The sequence below is a fragment of the Vipera berus genome (genome assembly GCF_964194415.1).
Source record: "Vipera berus genome assembly, chromosome: 2".
Taxonomy (NCBI): Eukaryota; Metazoa; Chordata; class Lepidosauria; order Squamata; family Viperidae; genus Vipera; species Vipera berus.
In genome coordinates, this window is record NC_138203.1 from 136,384,840 (window position 1) to 136,409,208 (window position 24,369).

The 24,369-nt window shown below is 39.4% G+C and overlaps 1 protein-coding gene across 4 annotated transcripts in view; it reads left to right on the forward strand.

Moving 5' to 3' along the window:
• The window catches only part of TFCP2 (transcription factor CP2), a 52,254-nt gene extending 36,096 nt beyond the window's left edge, over window positions 1–16,158 (forward strand). For 2 of the 4 annotated variants that reach the window (XM_081316619.1, XM_081316620.1), the window contains 8 exons: window positions 700–788; window positions 1,979–2,027; window positions 2,630–2,723; window positions 3,856–3,946; window positions 9,416–9,519; window positions 10,019–10,161; window positions 13,236–13,287; window positions 15,447–16,158. In XM_081316619.1, the coding sequence (XP_081172745.1) occupies window positions 700–788; window positions 1,979–2,027; window positions 2,630–2,723; window positions 3,856–3,946; window positions 9,416–9,519; window positions 10,019–10,161; window positions 13,236–13,287; window positions 15,447–15,778 (954 nt within the window). In that variant the 3' untranslated portion in view covers window positions 15,779–16,158. Of the gene's footprint in view, window positions 1–699; window positions 789–1,978; window positions 2,028–2,629; window positions 2,724–3,855; window positions 3,947–9,415; window positions 9,520–10,018; window positions 10,162–13,235; window positions 13,288–13,533 lie in introns of all 4 variants that reach the window. The other 2 variants (XR_014024982.1, XM_081316621.1) reach the window with 2 other exon arrangements.
• Window positions 16,159–24,369: the final 8,211 nt, after the last annotated feature.

Sequence of the window (24,369 nt, forward strand, 5' to 3'; positions counted from 1 at the left end):
GATTGCTGGCAGCCATTCATTCTGTGTTAGTATATCATTGTAGCACATTCCTAAGTTGTAAATCACTGGTGCAAATGTTGTATTCATAAATACTAAAAAAAAGTAAGTGGGAGAATCCTAACCTGAGTCACAGTTTGGTTAAAATCCATACCTCATGCATAAGGATAATACGAGCACATTCAGCAATACTTCATCACTTCTGACCAGCGTGAGGCTTGGGTATGAAAAGATGCTTTTTCAAATACTCTAGTATACAAATTTCATGAAAAAAGAACAGTTTTTCATAGCTTCTCTTGAGAAGAAACCTTGCTTAAAAACAACACAGAGCACATAAAGACTGCACAGCCAACTTTAGGGATTTTTTATTTAATTTTTTTTAAAAAGGTCACTTGTACCTTTAACCTCAAAATAAGCCTCATTTTGTTGTAGCATTTAAGAAAGGAAAGCTTGAAATTAGAGCTTGTGCCTCTATCTTAGAATGAACAAAATTATTCCAATAAATGTATAGTTTTCCTCAGATAAATTGGATGTGCTTTTTTTTCCTTTTCTTTTATCAAGAGCTGGGAAACTGAAAAGCCATAGAAGCAAGGGGCGGGGAAGGCAGGATCCATTCGTATCACTAGAAAATCTGTGGTGTGAAGACAGAAACGTTGTGGAATATTCACATTAGAAGAAGGGTATATATTTTTTTTCTTCCAGTGCTCTCCATGGCCTGAAATCACGTATGTCAACAATGTGCCATCACCTGGCTTTAGCAGTTCTCACAGCAGCTTCTCTATCAGTGAAGGGTAGGTATCAGTATATTCTTTTTGCCTGCATATATATTTTTACAAAGGTCTCTTTATTTATTGGTTTCTTTACTCTAGGGGTTAGCAATTTTTTTGAGGCCCTGGTTGTCTTCTCATGCCTTTGCATTAGTACACCCCTTTCTCCAAAAAAAAAAAGCATAGGGCAAAAACAGTGAATATTCAAGAGAATGGATATTTTTCACTTTAAAAATACTATTTGTGGAGAGGGGTATTAGCTTGCAGGGACAGAGGTGCTGCTGAAACTAACATGCTCCTTGTTATTAAAATTCTTTTCCCAGATGTCTCTTAGGCCAGAGTTCCCCAACTTTTCGGGGTTGGTGGCCTGGAGTGGTGGGAGGGGGGAAAGAAGGGAGGGGGTTTGGGTGGGGTTTGAATGCATGCACATGCGCACACAAACATGAGAGTACGCACACAAACATGAGAGTGGAGCCATGAACACCTGCGATGCTTGCACGAGTGGGACTGCGAATGCCTGCAACGCTTGCACGAATGGGGCTATATGGATGGACACACACGTGCACACTGGCCAGCCACTTATGTGGCCCAGTGGCCAATAGAGCACAGGTTGAGGACCCCTCTCTTAGGCAGCCTGACTTATATAAATCAGGTAGAAGATGAGGAGGGTATTAATCTGCAGCAGCAGCAGAAGCAGCAAACACAAAGAGCTTTTTAGCCTGTCTTCATATAAAAATAGAAGAAAGGAAAATGGCTGCTCTTTCTGCTTTTGAGCACAAGTCTAGCTTTCCTTGTTGGCTGGAGGTCTTTGAGCCAAGACTAAATGACTATTCAGGGATCTTCCAGTTTAAGGTTTCCTGCATCCAGCAGGGAGTTGGGCTAAATAGCCTCCAAGTTCTACTTTAAAGCCAAAACACACACACACACAAACAAAATGTGAAGTGTTACATTCGCATGACCTTTAATGATTGTATAGGCTACCATTACCTTCCATCTTAATAATTTCTTCTTATTAATTCTGATAAAAGCCTGAACCTCAGTGATGCTTAAAGGAAAGGCCATGGAAAGGTCATAATTTTTTAGTTGTTCTTTTTAACTATGATTCTGTTGAACTCCCGTCCATCTTTTGACAGGATATAGAATATTTAAATAAGTGCCAAGAAGAGAAAAAGCAAAATTCAGGTGCCTTTTCTGTTTTGTTTTTCTAAAACTAGGAACGGGTCTCCAAACCACCAACCTGAACCTCCAGCTCCAATTACAGATGTACGTTTTTATTCATATGTCCCACTTCTTTCTCTTCTCTACCTCACTGCTCACTACAGGTGGGAATGGGATGGTCTGATCTAGCTGACCAAAAGGTACTTTTCCCCGAGTTACCTGTTCCTGAGGGCAAAATGCTGCAACTGATACACAGTGAGTCTTGTTGTCCAGGTGGACAAATGAGGTTATCCTGGAGCCCACCCACCATTCCTAAATGGGTAGAGCCAAAAATGATTGAAGAGGCAAATGGATGCCTTAAAACACGCAGGGCACCTGTTTTGCCTCTTTAAGCTCCTGAATCTCCTTCCTGGAATAGGTCCTGCCTCCATTCACTTTTGGAGTGCTACCCTCAACCTGCAATTCTTCAAAGCTTAGTAGAGCCTTCGGGCCAGTAGAAGTTGCAAACTGGTATTAATCCGAGGCCTCAAACGTAACAAAACACTGCAGATTTAGTGAGAGGTTTCAGGTTATATTTGGAGATGCTGGGCGAAGACTGCATACAAATTCCCAGTTTCAAAATGCAAAATGTTGCAGTAGGTTATCTAGTTCTGCAATCGATCTGCATCCTTCTTGCAGAGAAGCAATTGAATTTCTTTTCGCCCTAGAACCTCTTGCCAACATCCACACCTCAGGAAGCTCAGCAGTGGCTGCACCGGAATCGCTTCTCAACTTTCTCACGGCTTTTCACAAACTTCTCAGGTAGAACCAAACACTTTTTTCCCCCTCCTCTTTATTAACCTCAGGAGAGGCCTTCAGAATTTGCATCCCTTAATTTCCCTGCCATCTTGCCTTAACCCTGTCCCTTCATGACATCCTCTCTGAATTCCTTTCTACACCTCTTCGAGCTAACGCATCTGAATGGTTATCTACCCTTCAACTGAGGAAAAATAAGCAATTGGAAATATGGGGAACGAAAATGAGGTTTGCCCCGCTGTTGTTAAGTTGCCCCCATTAATGAAGAAAATTGGGTGAAACAAGCTGTTACGCTGTGTTAAAACTTTTAAAAAATACTTTTCATCTTACGTGCCAATTGCGCCCTTTCCTCGATTTGGAGTCCCTTTGGGCAGTCAGGCAATCCCGCCCTGGTTTCCTCAGGATTGGATTACTGCAATGCTCTCTACATGGGGGCTGCCCGTAAAGACCACACAAAAGCTTGCAGCTGGTTCAAAATGCAATGAGGCAAGCAGTAATGGACATACCTCCATGTGCCCATGTGATGCTGCTTCTGTGCAAGCTGTATTGGCTGCCAGTTGGCTTCTGAGTGCAGTTCAGGATGCTGGTTATTACCTATAAAGCCCTCAATGCGCACAGAGCCTGGATATCAAAGAGTGCTTCTCCAATCATTTCTTCCAATCCAGTATTTTTCAGCAGAGCGGGTGCACTCTGTGTTCCCTCCATTATTTACTTACTCAATTTATATGCTGCCCATCTCTCTGCCAATTAAATACTATCATCCCGGGGGTATGTTGTTGTGGCCCTCACTTTCTGGAACAGCATTTCCTTCCCCACAGAGATAAGCATGGTTCCCTCTCGCCTACGGTTCTGGAAAACTTTGAAAATTTGGCTTGGGTTCCAGGTCGGCGGTTTGTGTTTTTTATTTGTTTCATGGCCTGTTTTTGTGAATTTTGTGAATTTATTGAAGTATTTTGGTCCAAGCTGCCTGTTCTTTAGCTGTTGTTATGTCTTCTTTTAATTTTGTGCACAGCCCAGGGTCTACTGGAATTGGATGGCCTATAAATAATAATGATGATGATGACAATGATAATAATACTTTTATCCCTTTTTGCTTTTATATAAATATATAAATTTTATATATATATATGATTTTTAGGGGCAGACTTACTGAAATTAACCAGAGAAGATGTCATACAAATATGCGGTCCTGCAGATGGCATCAGACTCTTCAATGCGTTGAAAGGACGGTATGTATCAGCCAAATGGGCCTTTACACAGTTGAGGCTTTATTGTGTGCTGGACAGTACTGAATCAAAGATGTCTTCTCCCCCCAATTGTCTTTTAGTTGCTTTTTTGACACTTGACTGTGACACTTTGCTTATTTATAACCAATATTTATATGTTACTCCAATCCTAATAACTCTGGGCAGCCCTTCTAGAAAATGCCTCTGTGATACAGGAGAGAACTTGGTTACTACAGGATGCAATGCAGTCAGACAGGATGAGGCAGGTTACAGGAAAACACAAATATATGCCTCTTTTTGGTGGGGGGAGGGCTCCTTAGAACTCAGTTGTATAGCTTTTCATTTCTGTCCTTTGGATGGCCAGGTATAGGCAAATGTGAGCATATGTGCTTTTTTAAAAAAAATTAAATAAATGCTTGCTTTTTAATTTCCCTTCATTTCGAAATACATTTTGAATCTCCCTTCACTCCCCACCCCCTCAATTCCCTGGCAGCCATGTTTGAGGTGTAGCTAGAGCAGACTTTTAACACTGCAGTTTCTTGGGTTGTTAGTTGTCCTTCAGGTGAAGAAAAAATAGATATTCCCAGGTGAATAGCACCTTCTGGCAAAAAAGTTTTCCTAATATCGCACCATACCACTAAGTTAATGTACCAGTTCTGATTGTTCAGATAGGACTGGCTAAAGTGGGGGTGGGGGTGGGGGGGTTGCTGTGTAGGCTTGTTGGTTTCATACAACAAGTGCTCCAAAGAGAACCTCATGCTCTCCCCCCCTCCCCCAACGTATATGCTTTTCACTGGATTGATGAACTGCTTGCTTCTGCATCAGAAAGCTCACTGCCCTTGCTACTAAGGGAATGTGTGCAAAGCATGTGAAGGAGAGGAAAAATACCGGGGAGGGGAAATGGAGAAGAGACAAGAAAATGAAGGTGAAGGATGCAGTCTAGAACACAGTGTGGACGTTTCAGGGAGACCAAAGAAAGGTGCAGAGAAAGTAGGTACTGCCCACTGCTGTGATAAAGTGAGGGGGTCAATAAATCTGAATTATAAAGTAGTCCAGTGTGAGCAAGAAAACATGGAGACCTCTGGCCACATCATGTAGCACAGCCTTCTTTAAATCTGGCAACAGACTTGGCAGTTGCCACTCTATGTACGTCTTTCGTGATGCTGACACAATTGTTTTTGTTATATAAATCAAAGTGAAAGGAGGAGGTTGTAGAAAAATGCTGCATGACTGGCCCCAAAAGCATCTAAAGGCAGTGAATAAAAAAAACTTCCAAATGAAGGAGGGAATTAGCTTCTTGAGGCTTCTTTTTGGAACAGATGGAGAATTCATTTGTTCATTCATTCATTCATTGAGCTTACATGGCCATCTGTCTCAAACTCTTGATTCTTGACTTAATGACTTTAACACCATAAAATATACAATAGGATGAGTTTGAGCAGGTGACTCCTGAGGAAGTGGACAGGACTATCTCTTATCAGCTTTGGCCATCTGTTTACTGGATCCAAGTCCCTCCTTGATTTGAAAATACTGTCAGCCTTTTTGAGAAAAGACTGGGGTCCTCAACCTTGAAAAAGGCTGTGTTGCATCCCGTCCTCAGGAGGCTGTCCTTGGACCCAAAGATCTTGGATAACTTATCAACCAATCTTCCTTTCTGTGGATAGTTGTTCAGAAGGTTGGCTGGTTGACAGCTGATGTGAATCTTAGAGGAAATAGATTATCTAGTCCTGTTTCAGTCAGGTTTCAGGCTGGGATTTAGTACTGAGATAGATCTAGTCAGGCTTGTAGATAATATGTGGTGGAGCTGGGCGGTATGCATCCATCCTTGTGCTCTTTGATCTCTCGACAGCTTCACTACCGTTGACTACATATCATGAATTTGCTCCGTGGATTGGGAATTTGGCACCATTGTAACATGGTTCTCTTCCTTTCTCCGGAGCTGGTTCCAGTCAATATTAGGTAGTTGGTAGTCACTTCCTAGGCCCCTCCTGTGCTGGATATTGTAGGTTTCTATTATCTCTCCCTTCTTTTCACCATCTACATGGATCCTCCAGGTGAAGTCATCTGCCAGTTTTCGGTTCAGGATCATCAGTATGCTGGGGATACCCAATTACACGTTTCAACCCTGATCCAGCCAAGTGAAGGTGTTGAAGTTCTGTCCCAGTACCTGGAGTTTGTGTAGGGTTTGGAAGGGGGGGACTCCAAATCAGTCCTACCAAAACAAAGTGGCTACAGGTGTTTGGGCTACCTGAATCTGGGATATTTCACCTCTGACCTTGGGCGGAGTGCATTTCCTCATTCAAAGGTGGTGTGCAACTTAAGGTCTTCTTAGGCTCACACCTCCCGTTCAATGAACGAATGGCAGCTGTGGCCAGGAAGGTCTTTGCAAAGCTTCATCTGCATTAGTTGCAGCCTTTCCTAGATTGGGGAGGGGGAAGGGTTGCATAACTACATACTCTCGCAGTTGTATCTTCTGGATGGCTCTTCAAGGGCAGCTCCATATAAAGTGCATTGCAGTAGTTCATTTGGGAGGTCACCAAGATATGAGTACGAGACAGTAAATCATTGCTTGGCTGTGATTGCCACAGGCTCCTCAAAGAGACTCTTCACTTTTATTCTGCTTGGGAAGGGTTCATGGATTCAGTTGTAGAGCAAAGACTTTGATAAGTTAGGTTGAATTGCATATAATATATATAATTTGAATAGACTTCTGGATAAAAAAGAAAGGACAAATGCTGCTGGCTCCTTGCTTCTCTGTGTGTGCTTCTGTTTCCTCACTTATGAAATGGAAATTAGTGTTCTGCTTTGGCATGCAAACAAAAACTTGTCAGGCAAATTTTAAAAAGGCATTAATTGTAGATGCCTTATTTCCAGAAGCTGAATCAGTGTTCAGTCTTCTCTCGTCTATCAAAAAGTTCATGGCACAAACGTCCAAGATTAAACACTGACATCACAATACAATTTGGGGATTGCAGTTATTTCTGAATTGTTTTTCCACCCGTGACCCTGAGCAACATAAATAATACACAGAGGTAGTCCTCACGTAAGGGTGGTAATTGAGTTAGGCAACTGTCATTAAGTGATACAGTTGTAAACTGCAACTTCATTTGGCTGTGCCAGCTTACGACAGCAGCTCTGGCTGTTTTTTGTCAGGCAAATCCCACGTGATTGATCGGCATGACTTCATGTAGTGGCCACCATTCCCCAATCCCTGCCAGCTTCCCCATTAATTTTGCTTGTCAGAAGCTGGCAATGAAGGTCTCAGATGGTGATCATGTGACTGCAAGGATGCTGCAACAGCCACACCTTCGAAGAACAGTCTTCTATTTCCTCGCACAGCACCATCGTAACTTCAAATGGCTGCTGCTTTGGCAGCTTTTTTGAAAAAATTAAGCAAAGACTGCTTGTATTGAAATACTGCACTATATAAACACAACAAAGGAGCAGCTTATTAAAAGCACCTTCCATGCAGTTTAAATCACTCTTGCGGGCCAGTTTTATACAGTACTTAACACAAGAGTTTGCATCACTATGTTAAAAACGCAGTCATTTTTCCAACCTTTTTTATGCTATAAAGAGTTTTGTATCTTGTTAACTCCCTTTTTTCTTTGTTCTCCATAGTATATATCTAGTTTATTATTTTATTTTTCCTTTTACTTCATAAACTGCCTATCTCCTATCTATGCTGAAGACTTGCAGTTCTGTTTCCTTCTCCTCTGTTTCATCTGTATACAATATTTTCCCTTCTTTTTCTTTCTGCTCAACAGAAGTACTCCGTAAGCACTACCAATCTTTCTGCATCACAGTTCGCCGTTCCTCCTTTTTCTTTACATTTCTTGGGGTTTTTTCCTACCCAGCCTCTCCCTGTTTGCTTCTATTTCTCTTCACTGAATTTAGCAGAATATGATAGTAAATAGTGCAACTCAGTTGGGCTTCAACAGAGTGGAAATAAACATGCTACTCTGCATGATTATAGCAAACGTGATTCTAAGACAGAAGTCTTCAAACTTGGCCCTTTTATGACTTGTGGACTTCAACTCCCAGAATTCCTCGGCCAGGCACACTGGCTGAGGAATTCTGGGAGTTGAAGTCCACAAGTCATAAAAGGGCCAAGTTTGAAGACCCCTGTTCTAAGATGAGGCAGAATGAGGAAAAATGCCATTATAGTTACCAATTTTGATGTGCATAATCCCACTGCTTGCATTCTGGGGTGCTCGGAGCTATTATAACGCAAATACTTTGTATACATCTGGGGTAATACTAGTGTTGTGAGTTCTTCTATGGATCTCAGCATTATGGTAAATGTTTCTGCATAGAACAGAAAAGGCCCTCAAACATGCAATGTTTATATGAGGGAGGGCGCGCCTGCAGCGATTCGTTCAGCTTTCTTTGGACATTATTTATTCCAAAATAATTCAAGATGCTAAAGCTTGATCTGAGTCTGCTGAGTGACTGCATGACTTCATTTGCATATAAGTAAGGCTGAATCAAGATTTCTTTTACATCATGGTTTACTGAGCAAAAAAAACCTGGCTAGACTTACAGATTGAACTAAGCCAGAGATGGCAAACAGCCGGCCTGCGGGCTGGATGCATCATGCGGAAGCCGTGCCTACCCCATTGCCGTCAATGGCAAAACCGTCCCGATACGTTGCATGACATCATGTGACGTCATGAGTTTGACATGTCTGAACTAAGCTATGATGTGATTTCTATGGTTTTGGCTTAGTGTAATGTGGAAACTGCTGTTATTGTTTGTTTAGTGAGCCACAGTGAAAAATGTCTAAGTACAAAATATACTTCCAGCTTTAGTATTACTGATAAGCAAAGAAATTATGACCATTTCATCGTCTAAGCTAAACATGTGTAGGTGCTCATATGTAATACAATAAAAATTAATGTTTTATCTTTCGGGTTTCCCATGAACTTTGAATATTCTCTATAGATAAATTCTGCAAACAAAGGGCAAGAGAGCAGACAGGGAAATATAGTAGGAAATTATCTGTTGATTTTGCCTAGACCTTCTTTTTTATGTATTTACATTTTCAGTTTTCTTACCAATATCCTAAACACAAAATAATCCTAGGAAGAGTATTGTATCTTATTTTTGTAATGTATGAACTAGACAAATAGTGATGATCAGCAAAATGCCGTCACGGCAGTTGTGCCTCCCTTTTACCTGGTGCCAATCTTACTATCTTTCACTGGGCATTTATGAATGAATGTAAGGAATGTGGTGTGTTTTATGTTGTTTCCTTTGCTGCCATTGCTGTTAATGGTTTTTAATGATGTCTTATTAAACTTTTGGCAGTTAACTAACAATATTATTTGCTCTGAAGTGTTTTTGTGAAAGATGAGGTCCAAATGCAGCTAAATAAATAGTCAAGTGGTGACACATTTCCCCCCCCCCCCTTTCATTCATTACTCTTATTCCTAGTGATCCTAGAGAGCTCATGTCTTCTTTTCTCCATAGGATGGTAAGGCCGAGGTTGACCATCTACGTTTGTCAAGAGTCACAACAGTTGAGAGATCAGCAGAAACACGAAGATGGGGATGCAGCCAATGGTACTTTTTTTGGTAAGGACATTGGGGAGACTGCATTCTACGTAGCAGATGGAATGGTAGTATTGTGTAATGGGATCATCTCTTCAAGGAGATGTTGACCCTTTGGTGATGGGAATGATGGTATAAGATACACCAGTAAACAGTTTTTTAGCTGTTCATTTTTTATTTTGTTGCTCCTAAATTTCCCACTTCCATTTATCTGCTTAATTCTGAGCCACCACCTTTAAAATACCACTGCTATGATATAGATTTGATGACAATATTCTAGCTTCCGTATATCAGAGATTGCAATGCCTGTTGAAAGTGAGGGCATATATCCAAACAGGGAATGTGTACATTTATTTTGAATAATAGAATAAGATTATAGTAAAATTTGTTGTGGAATCTGACAAAAACAATAAATAAAAAGAGGACAGTACTGCTATTTGCTTTTTTTAAAAGCACTTTCTGCTGCTGCGCCCCCCCCCCCAATCCTAGTTAAGGCCCTTGTTCATTCTCATTGATTCTGCAGTTTACCATGCAATCTACTTAGAAGAATTGACTGCTGTAGAGCTGACAGAAAAAATAGCCCAACTCTTCAGCATTTCCTCTCAACAGATCAGCCAAATCTACAAACAAGGTCCTACAGGGATACATGTACTCATCAGTGATGAGGTAAGAGTAAAGTGGTAGTCTGAAATTATTTAGAGGTTTAGGAATTTAACAAATAATAATAATAATAATAATAATAATAATAATAATATTGTTATTACTGTTGTTGTTAAATAATAATTATTATTATTATTATTATTATTATTATTATTATTATTATTATTATTATTATTATTTAACAACAACAGTAATAACAATAGTAAATACTTGCGGGCTCACCCTGATTTCTTATAAAAAAGAAATGGACAATTCTCTTCATTTGCCGGATTATAAACTGCAGTAAGCTACAATGTTGTTTTCATTTGGATTCTTGACATCACATGATGGGCACACTTAACAAAATTGATATCATGAAAAACTTGTCTATTCACTAAACCACTCACATGATAGCCATTCACAAACACTTGTTTGTTAGAAGGCAGGCTTGTCCACCAGAATCCTCTCTATGATCTCAATAAGATGTTTGTGAGATCTAAAGGCATTGCCTTGAACAGATATGATATTCAAAGCTATAAAAAAAATAATTCATTCATTTCAATTTCTAAGACGGCCCTGTAAGTGATTCAAGTTGGCTTACAAAGAGAATTTTTAAAAATCGGGATAATCAGCCAGACCGGGAAAGACAAAGCTCAAAATACATAACATTATATAGCAAGTTCACAAATCATCTTTTTTTGGTAAAATTTTTATTAATTTTTCCCATACAATTCAATAGTACTTATTCAACAATGTGTTGTCTGAGTTTATCATTCACTAATACAATTTTAATTCCTAACCCTTTATTCTTTTCTCCAGCCATTGATAAAGTAAATCCCAAGTCTGATAGTATTCTGTTTCTTCTTTTTCTTTCAACCTCATAGTAAGTCTGTCCATTTCTGCACATTCTAGTATTTTTTTTAATCATTTCTTCCTCTGATGGTATTTCTTCTGATGGTATTTCTTCATTTTTCCAATATTGTGAGGCAAGAATCATATTTGCACAAATCATCTTTTGCAGACCCTCTAGGAAATCCCAGATTTTTAATAACCCTGTAAATGAAAGCAGTCAGATGGGTCATATGGATCTGAGGAACCGTGCAACATGCTAGCTTCTTACTTAACTTTTTAAAAAAAAACACACCACAAGTCTTTAAAAAAAAAACAAGTCAGGTACACTGAGGAGCCTAGTGGACAGTAAAAGAGATATCTGAAATACACATTGGTGTCCACAGAACTACCTGTGGCTCAGCATTTTGTATTATTACAAAGGCAGCTTTCTTACGCAAACTTTGGTATTAGTCCAATACATGGATTCCGCTTTTGCAAGTACCCTCCTGAAAGGGTTAGAATTTCAGTCAGTTGATTTGGAGTCTACTGTTCATGTGTCCGTTGATTCTCCTGTTTTTTCTACTATTGAGGAAAATAGTACTTGTATCTAAGCCATCTATCTGATTAAGTTAATAAAATAAAATCGACCGTTATAGAGTATGTGCTTTTAAAAAAGTTGACCGTATGCAGGTGGTCCTCTCTTACCAACTGCTTGTTCAGCAACCACGTGAACTTACAATGGTGCTGAAAAAGGAGAAGTATGACCTGTCCTTGAACTTGCAGCCACTGCAATGTCCCTGCAGTCACATGATTACAACTCGGGTGCTTGGTAACTGGCAACCATGGTCAGGTGATCACCATTTGCAACCTTCACAGCTGGCTTCTGGTCAGTAGAAAGCCAGTAGGAAGTCACAAGTCATGGTCCTGTGATGTCACACTTGATGTTAGAAATCCAGTGTGATCAAATGATCTCTCACTTTAGGGCTGCATTGCTTAGCAATGTAATGGCTGGACCCAATTGTTGATGGTAAGACGGTCCTTTATATTGCTTTCTCTCTGAGGAATCCAAGAGTCTCTTCTTCATACATTTGGTTTTTAAAAATATGTATAAAAAATTCATACACATTTTTATTTTCTCTTATTTATTGGATTTTTGTACTAATATTTACCTAATTTTAAAGGGAATTTAGAATATTGTAATGCAAACACTTCCAGAGATGTATGGATTAAGCACATTCTGAGTTTTCATTCTCGATTCTACCTAGGCTTGCAAGATCTACTGTCTTTTTATTAGAACCTGCACTCCATCAGGCTAGAATATGTACTGTGTAGAAAACACAAAATTTTAAAATTATGTATCTTCACATGTTTGCTAATTGATAATTAGGTATGCATGTACTGTATTAAGCAGATCTGCAACATTTAGGCATGACTCCAGAGATCAGCATTTTACAAATAATTACAATTTTTGTGAGTCACTGCTTGCTCAGTACAATAAAAGCCTTTTTCTTGGTTTAATGACTGTTAAAAATTAAATAAGTATGGACAATATTTAGAACTTGAACTTGGAAAAAAACATTTTTTCATGTTCTGTAGTTTCTTGCATCTAGAAAACAACACAATGCAATATAAACAGATATTTTACACAATGCTGATTTCTTGGTCCAAGAAACATACTTTCCTGCCTAATCATTGTATGCTTCCATTTATTCTGTTTTTGTAGCTCTTCACTTTTTTAAGTCAATGCTTTTTCCCAGTGTTTTGTCATGAGACAGTTCTCACTGTATCTTCAGAATAGGATTAGAATTTAAAAGCTTACAGCATTGTAGTCCTCTGTTGTTAGTTTCTTTTTTTGTGCTTTAACTTAATCAGAGGAAAGAAAGTCACAGCACATATAAGAAGCCCGATTGGTTTGGAATCCTAAATCATACTAGAAATAATTATAAACCATCTAAAGGAAAATGAACTGTGCCAATTTAGCAAAATCCAGATCATCTCTAAAAAACAAACATTCCTTGAACTTTAGAGTGGAAATTAAGATGATTGGTAGATGGAGTTTTCCTGCCTTGGAGATAACCAAGCTGTTCTGCAAAAGGGTCAGTGTGTAGTTCTGGGTACATACTTGCCTTTCCTTATATTTCATCCCTATAAGGGATGGTGAATGTTTATTAGCTATTGACAAAGTACATTAATATACAATACGTGCTGCTTAAGATGGACACAATGAATAGCGGCTTGATTTCTCCAGGCTCTTTTTATTCCTATTTTAGATGATACAGAACTTTCAAGATGAATCATGTTTCGTCTTGGACACAATGAAAGGTACTCATTTATTCAGTGCATAGTAATGCATGTTACTCTGTTCTTTTTTCTTTACCCCCCCCCCGAAAAACGTACAAATCCTATTCTCCCCCCTCCTCTTCCCCATAAACCCAAACCAAATCTGCATTGCATGGAGATTAGTGTACTATGTGTAAGTTTCCGTCTTTCAGATGGGAGGTGGGTGAGGAATAATAATGGGATTCTACTCGTGTTCATCCAGGGTCTGATGATGTGCTTTCTTTGCAGCTGAAACCAATGATAGCTACCACATCATCTTAAAATAGATAAGGACTCAATCTTCTTGCATCTGCTCCACATATACAGCTTCACTGTCAAGTTTGGCAACTGGACACCAGCACAGACCCATTTTGCTACCACAACCTCTTGTCGCCTATTAGGTGAACAATGTGGAATATACCACTACTGGCTTGAAGTAGATACCAGTCATAAGCACAGAGCTGCTTATTTGTAGTTCAGTGATATTACCACACTTGTTTGCTAATTAAAATTGCCAGACTATCAAGTGATGGAACCTTGTAATTATTTGTAATGGAAAGAGGGTTGTGTGAGGCTGTCTGCAGACAACAACCCTAGTACTTCAATAGACTAAACCTTGTTGTTGTGATGGATATCTGGGCACCCTAGGAATTGTGTGTCCTTTCTAGGGAAACTCTTGAAGGAATATATCACTTCATTGATTGTGACAAGCCTAGATTGGAAAAACACTCCTGCTTTTTGGATTGAAAGAACACTCAAGTTCTGACTTTTTCAGAACTTGTTTGAGATAAAAGTCTGTGTATCAAAAGGTGCTCTTATACATATCTATGTGAACGATTCCTTGTACTAGTACAAGTTAGGAAAAAGCCGTGAGTTTATGAACTCCACCTACTTGGGCCTTTACCTAACACTCTTGTTAAAGAGGGTTCAGAGGCAGAAAAAAAAAGAAATGATGAAATCAATATCCAGGGCTATCTTCTGTTTACTTAAAGAACTCCCAAGGAAGAGAGAAAAACAGCAAGAAAATATTGGAATGATTTATGTGAGATTATGTTGAACTGATGCAGACTTTGGAATGAAATCCTACAGGAATTCACTCTCCAAGAATAGGTTCAAAAGCAAGAATTTTATAATGCTTTTTGAAAAGCTTTGAATACTCCATGGTGATAAAGTCCCTGAATCTTTGTTTCCAGGGCAGCAACCAGTCTCTTACGAAAAGGTCTTCACATTTTGAAATGAATGCATTTTTTTGAGTCTTGGAGGGAAAGAAGGAGAAACTATTTTAGCCACAGGAAATAATGTCCTCAAATTATAAGTGGACGGCAAGTCTAAGGAACAACGCCAGATTCTCCATAACCTTTCCAGCGCCCCTAGCAAAATGAAAAATCTCTGCAAGCTGCAGTTTCATATTCTAGAGAGGGCTCTTGCATAAGCTAGGTTCCCTTCCTAATCAGTGGACAGAGGCCAGGAAGCTGATATAGGCTGACATTAACCTAAAGCTGAGAGTTTGAAAAAAGGACTTGCATTTTATTAAATGGAAACCAAGGTATCTCCTAGGGATATCAGACTGTTTGAGAAGTTTTTCACTTTAAAAGAGTTTCATAAAAAAACACTATTGGGTTAAGAAGAGAAATACACTTTAAAAAGAGATCTTGTACAGTAGCTTTACCATTTTTAAGTAGAATCTAAAAATTGATACCTGATGCATTGATTTAAAAAAAACAACCAGCTTTTTCAGATTACCTTTGGAGCTCTTATGTATATTATGACATACTCCCTGTTCCATCTCCCAGAATGGTCACCAGCCTAAATTAGGATGTTGTTTGCTTTAACTCTGTACCTGAAACTCATGTGATCCATCAGGATGCTTGAGCAGACTGGATATAGTGATGAAGCTAAATTAATGGTGACCTACAGACTTTCATTATTCCTAATAATGAATTGTGTGCATAGACTTAGTGATAGCAGGGTTAAGAGTTGAGTCCCCAGATCAGCCTTTGAGGAAATGTCTTGCGCTATGACAAGGCTTGTAGTGTTCCTAGTTGTATGGTATGTGTTCATAAGACAACAACCTGGCTTTCTGATTTCAGTACAGTAAAATGTCGCTTATTAGTACATGAGCAAATCTGGTCACTTGTTAATGTCTTTCCTTTTCTCCATAGTGTATCCAACTTCAGAGGAAATAGCTTTGCATCTTAAGCCAAAGTTTCCCACTTCAGAGGTCATAGGAAACTGTGTCTCAACCCTTTTTATGTCAAGCTGTAAAACAGACATGTCAAACACAAGGCCCGGGGGCCAGATCCGGCCCGCGAAGTGGTTTCATGCGGCCCGCGAAGCCATCCTGGAAACAGTGAGGGAACGGCCCCCACTGCCTTGGCCCTGGCTCAGAGACCCTCCTTCTGCCAGAGACCCTCAGATCTGTCCCACTCCTGCCCAGGCCCCCTTAGGCCCCCTTGATGTGAACGATGTAGAGCTGGCCATGCGCACCCAGTAGGCCATACGCACTCTAGCCACGCCCACCCAGTACGTCACGCCCACCCAGGCCATACCCACCTGGCCCCCTGAGGTCAACTGCAATGCTGATGTGGCCCTCAATGAAATTGAGTTTGACACCCCTGCTGTAAAACTAGAATCAAATTGACATGATTTTTGAATCAACCATCATCCTTTTCATACTCAGTCTGTCAAGCAGTAGATACAATACATAGATGACAGCTTATTTTTTCTTCCTTTCTCAAACTGCGTTGAATCACTTCGGGATATTTTTTTTTATCCTAAGAGCATGTATGAGAGCGTTTGCCATTCTTCCTGGAACTGTAATGATTTGTCATGTGTTTTTGTTTTCAGTAAACCATTGAATGAAACAATGAGCTATAAAAACATGGCTGTGGAATTCTTTATTTTGAATTCTGTTGTGGAACCTTTTATTTAAATTGTGGATAATTGCAGACCAGTGAAGAAAAAGAAGCTGCACGGGAGGCCGAAATTGTATTTAAGTGTTCTACTGGGGGAAAATAGTGAGATTGTGTATGAGAATGAGACCCAGTGTAGTGTACAGGTCAGGAGTGTCAAACTGCTGGCCCACGGGCTGGATGCATCATAGCGAAACCGCGCCCATCCCATTGCCAGCAATAGCAAAAAAAAAAGTCACAATATGTCACATCACGTGACGTTGCGAGTTTGACACCCCTGGTATAGGTGCTGGGAAACCGTGCATTTTAGTTCTCACTTAGGCTTTAAAGTGGGCTGTCTGGCCAGTCATTCTCTTTCAGCCTTGGATTGGAAAGTTAAGAAACATCTCTCAACCCACCAATGGACCAATATGGTGAACTACACTCCATAACCTTCAGTGAGTAGACTCCAGCCTTTCATCCTGCAATGGACTATTTCATGCAAATCACACACACACACACACACACACACACACACAGACACCTATATATGAGAGGGAAGGTGGGGGGAGCAATGGTTTAAGAGAAAAGGTGTATTTCCATTGTTTTCTCTAACCGTGAAACAAATATGTCATTCTTGTTTTACACTTTACTTCATTATAATTTTAGTTTCTGGTGTGCAAGAACATACTCGCCTCTAATGTGCTTCCATGGTCATAGGATTATATTATACCCATATTCAGGTGGGATTGTTCAATATGTGAGGAGTAAATACAAGAATGTTCAAACTATCGCACCATTGCACTCATTTCTCATGCTAGTAAAGTCATGCTTAAAATCCTACAAGCTAGACTTCAGCAGTATGTGGATCGAGAACTACCAGAAGTACAGGCAGGATTTCGAAGAGGCAGAGGAACTAGAGATCAAATTGCTAACATACGCTGGATCATAGAGAAAGCTAGGGAGTTCCAGAAAAACATCTACTTCTGCTTCATTGACTATGCTAAAGCCTTTGATTGTGTGGATCCTAACAAACTGTGGCAAGTTCTTAAAGAGATGGGAGTACCAGACCATCTTATTTGTCTCTTGAGAAACCTATATGCGGGTCAAGAAGCAACAGTGCGAACTGGACACGGAACCACTGATTGGTTCAAAATTGGGAAAGGAGTCCGGCAAGGCTGTATACTGTCGCCCTGCCTATTTAACTTATATGCAGAGCACATCATGAGAAAGGCAGGGCTAGATGAATCAAAAGTTGGAATTAAGATTGCTGGAAGAAATATCAACAACCTAAGATACGCAGATGATACCACTCTAATGGCAGAAAGTGAAGAAGAACTAAAGAGCCTCTTGTTGCGGGTGAAGAAGGAGAGTGCAAAACTTGGGTTGAAACTTAACATTAAGAAAACCAAGATCATGGCATCTGGCCCTCTCAATTCCTGGCAAATAGATGGGGAAGAAATGGAGGTAGTGACAGATTTTGTTTTCCTGGGCTCCAAGATCACTGCAGATGGGGACTGTAGCCAAGAAATTAAAAGACGCTTGCTCCTGGGAAGGAAAGCCATGGCAAATCTAGACAGCACACTAAAAAGCAGAGACATCACCCTGTCAACAAAAGTGTGTATAGTCAAGGCTATGGTCTTCCCAGTTGCAATGTATGGCAGTGAAAGTTGGACCATAAGAAAGGCTGAGCGCCAAAGAATTGAGGCCTTTGAACTATGGTGCTGGAGAAGAATCCTGCGAGTCCCTTGGACTGCAAGGCGATCAAACCGGTCAGTCCTAGAGGAGATCAATCCTGACTGCTCTTTAGAAGGCCAGATCCTGAAGCTAAAACTCAAATACTTTGGCCACCTAATGAGAAGGAAGGACTCACTGCAGAAGAGCCTAATGCTGGGAAAGATCGAGGGCAATAGAAGAAGGGGACGACAGAGAATGAGGTGGCTGGATGGAGTCACTGAAGCAGTAGGCGTGAGCTTAAATGGACTCCAGAAGATGGTAGAGGACAGGAAGGCCTGGAGGAATGTTGTCCATAGGGTCGCGATGAGTCGGACACGACTTCGCAGCTAACAACAACAACAAAATACAGGCAATTGTTCCCAGGACCCCTCAACACCAAACACTTTTCTTTTTTAAAAAAATAAGTGGAGAAAGATGTCCTTTTTTGTTGCCGTTTTGCAATATGCTTAGTAAATAAATAACCCAATTTGCTTGCCTACTAGCAACCCAGCTGTTAGTTAAGGCAACAAATACCCTTCAGAGTCACTGCTTTGCTGATCCATCAGCAAAGATTGTTGGGAAGTTAAATTATCTGATGTGTGGAATATTAACTGTCAAGTACAAAGCAGATGCAAAGTCAAAAAATCCCTTTCTTCAGAAAAGATTTTCCTCCTGTTCATTTGCTTCAAAATAAATCAGAGCAACTGGGCAGTTTTCTTTCACCTTGTGAAGGTGTTCTGAACAGTTTTTTCCTTGACAGGCACTTTTTAAGAAATTATCCTTTGATCCAGGACTGTAGGAAAGGTGGAGAGGAGCTGTTTTCTTTGGGACTGCCCACGGTTAGAAAACTGCTGTGCATAATTTTGGAGCAATTTTAAGGGTAGAGATGGAAAAGTAAGCATTATTGAAGCAAAGCTGTTCCCAAATCCAAAATAAATGGAAAAAATAGGCTGAAAGGATTTGGTCTTCCCCTGCTGAAACTTTTATCCAGAAAATCTTACATGGTTTCCCAGAAGGTAGGATTGTACCTACTGAGTCACTAGAGATGTTGCTCTCCATCTATTAAGCCAATGAAAGAATTGTATACCAGCCTAGGACTTCTAAATTTTAGTTGCAATTTAATCCATCCCAGAATTAAGTGCCTTTGACTTTACTAGGCACTACATTCACACTCCAGAGTACTCTTTGGAATCAAAACTCAAAGCACTGTACAGTTCTGATAATTTAGTTTTTTACTGGTTCATTGTTATCCCCAGCATACTCTTTAGATTTCTTTAATTTTGCTTTTGGCTACAAGCCTAACTAAGCTGTTTAGAAATTGGAAGAAAGGTAATTCCCAAGTATTTCAACTACGTTTTCTGAAGGATAAACGTTTTGTGTTATGTGTGCAATGTTAGAAACAAGGTTTACCTAAATCATTGGCACAAGTTGAAATACATTGAGGATATAGGGTTGAAAAGAAAAGTGAGGAAGAACAAGTGGCGCAAACATATTAATGTGCCAGTTGAATTTTGTGATAAATGTTCTGTACTGTATTCCATTTTCAAAATGCACAACTGATGCTAAATATCTTTTCATGTAACTGGATGCTTCATTTTGGATACATAATGGCTTTAGCAAGGCAAATACAATTCTAGCAATTTTAGCAGAAACCTATTTTTTTCATGATTTTTTTTTAAAAAAACATTTTTAACAGGAGGGAAGAAGACATTTTGTGCAGGAAACTACTTAAGGTAGAAATACAGATCAGCTGTTGCAAAATTAAAAGCTAGAGATATAAGGGCAAGCAGTAGTAATCTCTTAACATGAAAGTAACCCCTGAAGCGTTTGTGGAAATACGGGCATTTAACTGTAGTAAATAACTATGGCTCAGAATGTATTTCTCACTGTGAAAACATTCTGAATGAAGAGTATGGAGGAGACCAGCAGGAGATTTGCCTCTTAGGAGACAATGTCTGCGTATTCATTAGTAATATATTCAGACAAAAAAAATCCACACTGTGTGTACTGTGACAGCAATTGCAGGAGGTATCTGTACACCTTAAAATCTTAACAATATCATAGGAGGTCACTGCCAGGGATAGTTAAGCCATATATGCATTACTTTATTGTGCAGTTGCAGGCCTAAAATGTTTTGTTAAATTGCCAAAAAGATGCTATAATTTTTTTTCTATTGCAAAACACCCACTAGGACTACTGACAAAAAGTACTAATTTGCTTAATAGGCATGGGTTTCAGTTAAAAATAAGAGCTTTATGTGAACACGCATCACAGTGGTAGCGGGTAATTAGTTAATATAAACTGGCCTTTCCCTTTAATCTTTGGCCACGCTGGTTTGGAGCGAGCAGAGTTGTATTCTGGCATCTCTGAAAAACATAGATTGGGGGAGGATGGTATACAGTAAATGGTAATTGAGAACTCTATTAATGGTGCTACCTAGAATTTGACCCTTCTAGTCAAAATCTGATTTTGTTTAATCATTAAGCATCTCAACTATAGACTCTTCATAATTTTAATAGTAAAATGCATATTGCTGCTTCTAGACTTCCTGGCAATCTTCTGAAAGTTAATTTCTGACTATATTTTGCCCAGACAGATTCTTAATTTATCCATATCTAAACTCTTGGGCTGAATCAATTTAATTTGCATATTAGAAATGACAAAAATTATGCTGAGAATGCTGACAATAAATAGTGACATGAACCAAATCCTACTATGAAGGATATGTTTTGATTCACTTTAAAAACAACTATTTAACAGACACTTTACATGCTGGGAACAGTTGTATTCCTCCATAATGATAGATAATGCTGAAGGTCTGAGTTTTCCTATTTGTTAGTTTATTTTTATGCTCTTGGTTTCATTCTTTTTGTAATTTTCAAAGAATTTTGGCCTTCCAAAAGAGCCTGACTACTTGGTTATGCCAATTGGCCTGAGGCCCCGATGCAGGCATGTCATACTGGAAGTGGTTAATGGACTGAGATAAGATCCCGCCTATTCTCCATGTGCATCTTGCTTCTTTTGTTGCCATCTTTGTTAATTCTTAAGTGAATTTTAGTGTTAATATTTATTGTTTTAATGTTTTTATTAAGTTTTTATACTTACAAATCTTTAGTGCTTAATAAACAACATGTTGTCTGGGTTAGCATATTTAACATTAATAGTAATACACCTTCCATTTTTACTCTACTCCATTTTTCCAGCCATTTATAAAAATTATCCCATGTTTGGAAATATTCTGTGTCTACTTTGTCATGTAGCCTAAGCTATTTAGTACTAAGCCATTATGGATATGACATTTAATATCTATGTCACATTTAAATACATCTGCACTTATTTTTGGATGGCATTAATTTTATCCCACACTCTGGTGATATCCAAAAGATTGGTTACAAAGTAAAAGCAATTTTTGACTCAGATTATTAAGTCCAAAACAGATATTTCTTACCATATGGAAACTGAGTAGGGTATTTCTCCTTCAAGTATCTGTTTTATTAGGTAGGGCTGAATTTTGTACTTGTTCAATTTGCCAATAGGCATGTTTCCCCAAATGTATTTTCCTTTCTTGCCACTCCATCTAGTGGTGAGCAAAAGTGTTGCAGTATTTAAGATCTGGGCACTGACTACATACAGTAAAAATGCAGTATTCTTCTTAGATTGAATGTTGAGACTAACTTTGAAGGGAGTGGAAGGGACCAATCAAAATTTAAAAATGGAACTACACAGGAATATTAAATGTCTTTATTTCCCAATTTTCTTCTACCCTGGGATCCAAGGGAGTAAAAATGGTATACTTTCACTTAGAACTTGAGAATCCGTATCTATAATTTCAACAAGAACTCTGTGTATTCTGTAAATGCCTGTTCAGGTTTTTTTTTTACATCCAATGGGACTTGGATGTCAGTGACTGGATTCACATATTCTGTTAGGCCATAATCATCCAGGTCATGGTTGTCCTAAAGGTGCTTTTTCCTGAAGAAGCTTCTTGGATGAGAAGTGAAACATCTGTGAAGAAAAACAAAGTTCAGTTGCTTTTTGAAAAAGCACCTTTGGGACAATCAAGCCAAAAGTGTAATCAGGGCAATATAGCTTGACAAAACAAAACATGGTTCAGTGTAATGTGTAAATCAAATCAGTATCTTAAAGGATTATAACTTTGTCATTACTATACTCAAAGGTTTTGTTGTTGCAATGAATGGCTTGAGAGTGTCTCTAAATGATAGACGTCATGGTTCAATACAGCCTTCTGATTTTTGAATTAATTAGATGAACATTCTGAAGGTCTAGAACCTTGCATATTTTATAGAGTCAGCAAAAATGGGCATGATAAAGGACCAAAATGGCAGGGACCTAACAGAGGCAGAAGAGATTAAGAAGAGGTGGCAAAATTACACAGAAGAACTATACAAGAATGAGCTTAACGTCCCTGATAATCACAATGAGGTGGTCACTGACCTCGAGCCAGACATCCTAGAATGTGAAGTGAAGTGGGCCTTAGAAAAGCTGAGCAACAACAAAGCTAGTGGAGGTGACAGTATTCCATCTGAGCTATTCAAAATCTTAAAAGACGATGCAGTAAAAGTGCTACACTCAATTTGCCAGCAAATTTGGAAAACTCAACAGTGGCCACAGGATTGGAAAAGATCAGTTTACATTCCAATTCCAAAGAAAGGCAGTGCCAAAGAATGTTCAAACTATCGCACCATTGCACTCATTTCTCATGCTAGTAAAGTTATGCTTAAAATTCTACAAGCTAGACTCCAGCAGTATGTGGATCGAGAACTACCAGAAGTACAGGCAGGATTTCGAAGAGGCAGAGGAACTAGAGATCAAATTGCTAACATACGCTGGATCATGGAGAAAGCTAGAGAGTTCCAGAAAAACATCTACTTCTGCTTCATTGACTATGCTAAAGCCTTGGATTGTGTGGATCATAACAAACTCTGGCAAGTCCTTAAAGAGATGGGCATACCAGACCATCTTATTTGTCTCTTGAGAAATCTATATGCGGGCCAAGAAGCAACAGTGAGAACTGGACACGGAACCACTGATTGGTTCAAAATTGGGAAAGGAGTCCGGCAAGGCTGTATACTGTCGCCTTGCCTATTTAACTTATATGCAGAGCACATCATGAGAAAGGCAGGGTTAGATGAATCAAAAGTTGGAATTAAGATTGCCGGAAGAAACATCAACAACCTAAGATATGCAGATGATACCACTCTAATGGCAGAAAGTGAAGAAGAACTAAAAAGCCTCTTGTTGCGGGTGAAGAAGGAGAGTGCAAAACTTGGGTTGAAACTAAACATTAAGAAAACCAAGATCATGGCATCCCGCCCTCTCAATTCCTGGCAAATAGATGGGGAAGAAATGGAGGGAGTGACAGATTTTATTTTCCTGGGCTCCAAGATCACTGCAGATGGGGACTGTAGCCAAGAAATTAAAAGACGCTTGCTCCTTGGGAGGAAAGCCATGGCAAATCTAGACAGCACACTAAAAAGCAGAGACATCACCCTGTCAACAAAAGTGCGTATAGTCAAGGCTATGGTCTTCCCAGTTGCAATGTATGGCAGTGAAAGCGTCCATAAGAAAGCGTCCATAAGAAAGGCTGAGCGCCAAAGAATTGAAGCCTTTGAACTATGGTGCTGGAGAAGACTCCTGCGAGTTCCTTGGACTGCAAGGCGATCAAACCGGTCAGTCCTAGAGGAGATCAACCCTGACTGCTCTTTAGAAGGCCAGATCCTGAAGCTAAAACTCAAATACTTTGGCCACCTAATGAGAAGGAAGGACTCACTGGAGAAGAGCCTAATGCTGGGAAAGATTGAGGGCAAGAGAAGAAGGCGACGACAGAGAATGAGGTGGCTGGATGGAGTCATTGAAGCAGTAGGCGTGAGCTTAGATGGACTCCAGAAGATGGTAGAAGACAGGAAGGCCTGGAGGAACATTGTCCATAGGGTCACGATGGGTCGGACACGACTTTGCAACTAACAACAACAACAATTTTTAAGGTTCTGTTTTGTTTTCATAAGGACAATTTTGATTTTTTAAATCAGTGTGATAAGCATGCCTCAGATTATTAAATTGTATGTTATCTCATTAGTTTTATAACAAAATCGATCTCTCTCACTTTCTCTTTGTCACACAAACATACAATTTTTTGTAGGCTTATGCATATGGTGTCTCCCTTTTCCCGCTCAGGTTCTTATCTGATCCTGTCTTCTGATCCTTCTAATTAATTGCAGCATAGTGACTGACTCTATTATAACTGAAAATCAAAATCAAGTTAACTAAACCTGTTTTTAAATTAAGACTACAATTACCTCCACATATAATTAGCATAGAGGAGCTATTAAATCCTGAAACAGTCCTGCAGTTGTTTACTTAGTATTATGATTCTCATCTGAACCCTATCCTACATTAACGTTTTTATTTTTATTTTGTTAGTCGAAAGAAACTGGCCCCCATGCTCTGCAGATGTGTC